Source organism: Pinus tabuliformis, chromosome 8 (genome assembly GCF_031772625.1).
Source record: "Pinus tabuliformis cultivar Carrire ecotype Pingquan chromosome 8, CPIR1, whole genome shotgun sequence".
NCBI classification, from domain to species: domain Eukaryota; kingdom Viridiplantae; phylum Streptophyta; class Pinopsida; order Pinales; family Pinaceae; genus Pinus; species Pinus tabuliformis.
Genome location: NC_142294.1, coordinates 1,380,679,916 through 1,380,685,888, shown reverse-complemented (window position 1 = coordinate 1,380,685,888; position 5,973 = coordinate 1,380,679,916). Strand labels below are relative to the sequence as shown.

Genomic DNA, 5,973 nt, shown 5'->3' with positions numbered 1-5,973 from the left:
TATTTACTACTACTATTATTTATTTATTGTTTATTATTTATTTAATTTTATATTATATTATTTATTATTTATTATTAAGGGACATTACAAATATTATAAGGAGTCATCAACCTCACCCTAGAAGATTAAAAATATCTCTCCATTTTAACTAGCTCAAAGAAAAAAATTAGTATAGCCAAGATTAGAATGAACTCTCATGAGCTCCATAGTGAAATGGGTGGTTGGGCAGTTCCTAAAACACCATGGATGGAAAGGTTTTGCCATCTCTGTGAGAATACGAATATCAAGGATGAAAATCACTTCCTCTTAGAGTGCCCCGCGTACAACTACATTAGATCTCAGTTTCAAAATCTTTGTTGCAATACTGACCTAGCCTTTTATGTTGTCGTGAGCTCAGGAGGCTTCTCTCCAAGCTTTTTGAGCATAAGAATAAAATCTTAAATCAAACTAAATAATTTGATTCTTTCGTTTGGTCTGAGTAGACCTTAACCATCATCATCATCATCATTTAATTTCTCATCTTATACTCAAATGCAAGGACTAATTAAAATCTCTTCTTTCGAGAAATTATTTTTGTAAATTAAGTTTTAATTAAGATTTATTTGGCTCTAGATTTTTGTATTTATTTGATTGGATTTTTTATTTTTTTTGGGTAAAGTGAGTTTTTTTATTATTTATTTATTTTATATATATTTGTTATTTTTGTATATATATATATATATATATATATATATATTTTAATTTTTAATAATATAAATATTTAAAAATGTTATATTTGAAATATTTTTTCTAACAAATTTAAATTCATAAAATAATTATTCTCTCATAAAATTTCTTAAAATAGAATTAGATTCTAAAATATCATTAAAAAACCAATGTTTTTATATCAAAACTGCTTTACCTTAGAATTAAATAATATGGGAAAAGCAACCATTAAAAAGGATAAAAAGTATAAATAATTAAGGGCATTTGCTGTTTAAAAAGACCGAAATGAAGGCAAAATACAAATAAATGTATTTATAAAATTTGAAGGACTAAACCATATTTCAAAGTATTTCAGTTTATCGATACTTATAATTGCACCAAAAATATAGAAACAATTAAAAAACATAAATAATTAAGGGCGTTTCTTCTTTAAAAATGGATTGAAATGAAGGTAAAATACAAAACATTTTTATCTTTAAAAATTAAATGAGTAAACAGTATTTCATCGGATGGATATTAGGATGAATCAATTACAAAAAAGCATATTAGGGTGAATCAATTACAAAAGAGCAAGATATATTTTAATTTTAAGCAACCCTCCATATTCGTCCTCCAACTAAACAATTTCCAGATTTATCACTGATCTTTAAATTACCCTAGTAGTATGATAAGTGCGGAGAAGTACAATGATAAGATAAGACAATACAATGCGAAAATGCGTAGGCGGATTCTCAGATTGGCGCTACAGTCCCTGATGAAGATCGAAAGCTGTACGATCGATATCGGAGGACATCGAGGAAGAAGTTACTGTACTGCTTGATGTTGTGTCAGAACTAGGTGCCTCAACACGATCCAGATCAATGAAAGCAGGCGTTGGGGGCGAAGGAAGATACTCTCTCTCGCTCGTCAGCATCGACACCACCCGAGACATTGAAGGCCGCAACGACGGAGCTGCTTGAGTGCACAGAAGACCAATCTTAATCACTCTAATCCCTTCCTCGCACGAATAGCTACCCTCGAACGTAGAATCCATAATTTCTAAGGCTCTCTCTGCGTTATACAGTCTCCATGCCTGCTAATTCACCGTTGTCAACAAAACATAGAGCTTTAGTTAGAAAGGATTCATACTTCTATGGACATGTCTGAAAATATCATCTACTTCAAAGATGAGATCCACATTAGCCCTACTCGTTCGATGAGAAATTCCGTGTCTTGAGGCAAACCCTGATTCTTTCTCCCGCTGATAATTTCAAGTAGAAGCACTCCGAAGCTGAATACATCTGCTTTCTCTGTTAGCTGTCCGCGGTACGCGTACTCAGGCGACAGGTAACCGCTGCACAATAGTTTGTACAATGAAATCTCCATATCTTAATAATCCTCTCAAAGTTATATGAACGATACTGAAGATAGAATACTTACAAAGTTCCTGCAACTTTAGTGCTGACATGGGTTTTATCGTCATTAAAAAGCTTGGCTAAGCCAAAGTCCGTTATTTTGGGTTTGTGTTTATGATCGAGTAAAATGTTGCTTGGTTTAATATCTCTATGAATTATTCGAATGTCAGATTCTTCGTGAAGATAAGCCAGCCCACGCGCAGTTCCAAGTATGATTTCATACCTCTGTCTCCAATTGAGTAAATGGCGTTTTTTCTCATCTACAAAACATACACTAAAAACATTAGCAAGGTACACACACAATCTCAATACTCCAACAAGTCAGAATCTGTGCGGCCATTAAACAGGGAGAAGCTACCGAATATAATATTGTCGAGGCTACCGTTCTGGTGATACTCGTAAACTAGCAGCCTTTCTGAATTTATAACTGAGCAACCAAGTAGTTTCACTAGGTTTCTGTGCTGAATACGACTGATCAAATTTATTTCATTCAGAAATTCCACATCTCCTTGACTTGAACCTATTTTCAACCGTTTCACTGCAACCTGGCTGCCATCTGGTAGGTCCCCCTACCAATCAAAAAAACATTATTGCTAGTCAAAAATATTTCTGTGGTTTTTCCCTTAACCATGGCATATCATTTAAAATAAGTTAAATTGCTGAATTGAGAATTCTGTGATCCATAACAAGTTTATAAAAAAAATTTAAGCCATAATCACATCCAAAGTTATTTGTCCAGGCTTTTCGAACCAGTAAGTGTGGTTCATCGACAAGAAGAACTAGATCACAACAACAAATTAAATAGAGAGGCCTTTCTTTCACATGGCTAGGAAGAAGCAACTAATTTTGACCACAGGAAACAACTATAATTGACTAGACTATAGTTGAATTTGAGTAGATCAGAGGAAAAGGGAAAGAGAAGTTTATTAATTAGTTAGTTAAATAATTAATTAGTTAATTTGTTAGATTTAATAATTTTAATGAAATTTCACAGGTAACTCATTATATCAATTAATAGTTATTAATTTTTTTTTCCAATTTCAAACTAAGTAAATTATATGTGAAAAAATAAGGTAAAATTAAAGTTTATTGATTAAATAATTAGTTAGTTTAATTTAATTGATAACTTGTTTCGCCTCAATGGATATGCATTATCTTCTTATCAAGCGCGGTGAATGTCTAATAATTGGTTGGTTAATTAATTAATAAGTTAATTTGTTAGATTTAATGATTTAATTCTATATGTAACTCAATATATCTGTTAAAAACGAAAAAAAATATTATGAGAAAACTAAATATTATTGGATAAATTCAGGGAAAATTCAAGATTATTGATTAAATAATTAGTTAGTTTAATATAATGGTTAACTTGTTTCCCATGTATATTTATTTAAACAGATATGCATTAACATCCTTTAATTCACATAAATGAAGGATTATGGGGTAAATTCAGAAAAAATATAAATGTTTAGTAGATTATTTTTTATTCATTAGATTTTGATTTCATTTAAATGGACGAGTTATTAAAACTATTATAGATTAAACAATTAATATTTTTAATAGGTTTATATAATTTAAATATACCAGTTTTTAAACAAATTTATTAATTTTAATAAAATAATTTGAATTAAAAAGAAATATTTAAAAAGAACCTAACCTCAGCAAAAAGAGATAATAAATCAAAAGAGAGGGGAACAAAGGGGAATTCAAACAATACACCAGCCGAGGAATAAAAAAGAAAGGAAACACCCAAAACTAAGAGGGAAAAAAAGCGGGGAAAAGGGAGAGTTGGGGAAAGGGGCGGAGAGGAGAGGGCAGGGATCCAACAAATTGCTCCGCTTTCTTTCGATTTCTATGACCTCCCTAAATTCATTGAGGTGAAAATGAGCAATCTTAGCAATAACCTTGATCTCTTGGTTGGTCTTTTTAATTTTTAATAACTATTAATAAACATAATAAATTACATATGAAATTTAATTAAAATTATTAAATATAACAAATTAACTAATTAATTATTTAACTAGGTAATTAATAAACTTCCCCTTCCCTTCATCTAGTCAAATTCAAATTCTAAGTATAGTATAGTCAATTATAGCCCCTTCCTGTGGTCAAAATTAGTCGCTTGAAAAAGGGTTAAGTATAGTACAGTGAATTATAGCCCCCTTCCTGTGGTCAAAATTAGTCGCTTGAAAAAGGGTTAAGTATAATACAGTGAATTATAGCCCCCTTCCTGTGGTCAAAACCCCCTTCCTGTGGTCAAAATTAGTTGGTTGAAAAAGGGTGTTGCTATTTCCACTGGCTGATTGAAAAGCCCTCCACACACGACTTTGGATGTGATTATCTTCCAAAGCTTTTCTATAAAGTTAAACTGGATTTAACACTAAATGCTAACCTTATATACCGAGCCAAAACCACTGCATTTAACACTAAATGCTAACCTTATATACAGAGCCAAAACCACCTTCCCCGAGCTTTTTCTGCGCGTTAAAATTAGATGTTGCCTTTTTCAAAGTATCGTATTTGAAAATAAGCTCCGGATTCGCTGTACTCCCAGACAAGCTAATTTCTCCTGCGTCGCCTGCAAAAATAATTGCAGGGCGTTTAATTAACTTGCGGTAAAGAAGTGGGAAAGCAGTTCATACAACACGCTGAATATTTAGCAACTTCAAGACCTCCAGTTCGAGAAAGATATTCCAGGTGTTTCCGACGAGAGGAAGATTTCCATCTGCAAAGAGATGTGGCTGCAATCAATCCAGCAATAGCTGCTACTACGCCGACGGTTATCCGAAGCACGTTAGATCTTCCTGCCTCTGCAAAATTTGAACATGAATTCTCAGACAATTGCCATTGTTTTATCTCACTAAAATAAAACTTTATATAACCGCCACGATATTCTTGATAATTAAAAACCATATATAGTTATCTGTGTTTTATTTCGCTAAAATGATGTCTTCACAGAACTGCCACTATATTCCTGATAATTATAAGCTATGTAAAAGAATATACTGGATTCTGGAGGGCTTTCTTGGGGAGCCGGCGACGTAGACTGCGAGAGAATCCAAGTGTTGAAAAATGGATAAACCTCGGACCGCAAATAGCAGTTCGCAGATGCGAATTGTGACCCAAGAGCTCCAGCTGTGCAGTTGTAATATATTTTGGACAACGCAAACTGTAAGCACGCCTCGCAGTCTTCTCTGGACAGAGCTCTCGAACACTGCGCCAAGCTGTAGATACGGTCTGTCGAGTTATAAGGCGGAGCTTCGTCCTCTGCAGCAAAAAGACTGGGACTCTTGGCAGCTTTATACAGAACATTTTGTAGCAGGGCCCGAATAGTGATTGTGAACTCTGGCTGACTGTTTTCCCCATTGTTGCACCCAACATAGTATTCGGCTCTGTCACTAAAATTGTTGGAAAAACTATGATTGTCGTAACTTAAGAAGCAGCCGTCCAGCATAATAGTTGCAGAAGTTAGAACAGATGCAGGAGTTCCGTTGCATCCATTATTGCCGGATATAATAGTCGTACTCGCAGTCGCCACGCACTGTTTGCAATCGGAGGAATTTAAGTCTCCCCTGCATTGTGCAAGCCCATAAACCGTACTGTTGTTGTTTTGCCCGTCATCATGACTAGATATATCGAATCCACGGGCAGAAACGTTCCCCACCAGTGAGTCCAAAACCAGGTCTAGACTACTCTGGAAGGCGCTATTGTTCGTATATTCGCTACTCTCACAAAACTCCACAATGATATTATTGTAGGGATCAGCAGCTGATAGGGGTGTAAGAATACACAAACTTACGATAAGTACGATGGTATTGATGAATCGTTTTATCATCATCGCCATCTGTCGGGCATCAGCGCGATTCTTTGCCAT

The 5,973-nt window shown here is 34.1% G+C and overlaps 1 protein-coding gene across 1 annotated transcript; it reads right to left on the bottom strand.

Moving 5' to 3' along the window:
- Nucleotides 1–1,447: 1,447 nt before the first annotated feature.
- Nucleotides 1,448–5,973, bottom strand: LOC149240688 (cysteine-rich receptor-like protein kinase 42). The gene is made up of 7 exons (XM_089370280.1): nt 5,106–5,973; nt 4,772–4,909; nt 4,538–4,677; nt 2,458–2,668; nt 2,125–2,359; nt 1,894–2,038; nt 1,448–1,777 (listed from the first exon to the last, which is right to left on the bottom strand). Exons 1-7 carry the CDS (start codon nt 5,971–5,973, stop codon nt 1,448–1,450), a joined length of 2,067 nt encoding a protein of 688 aa, XP_089226406.1.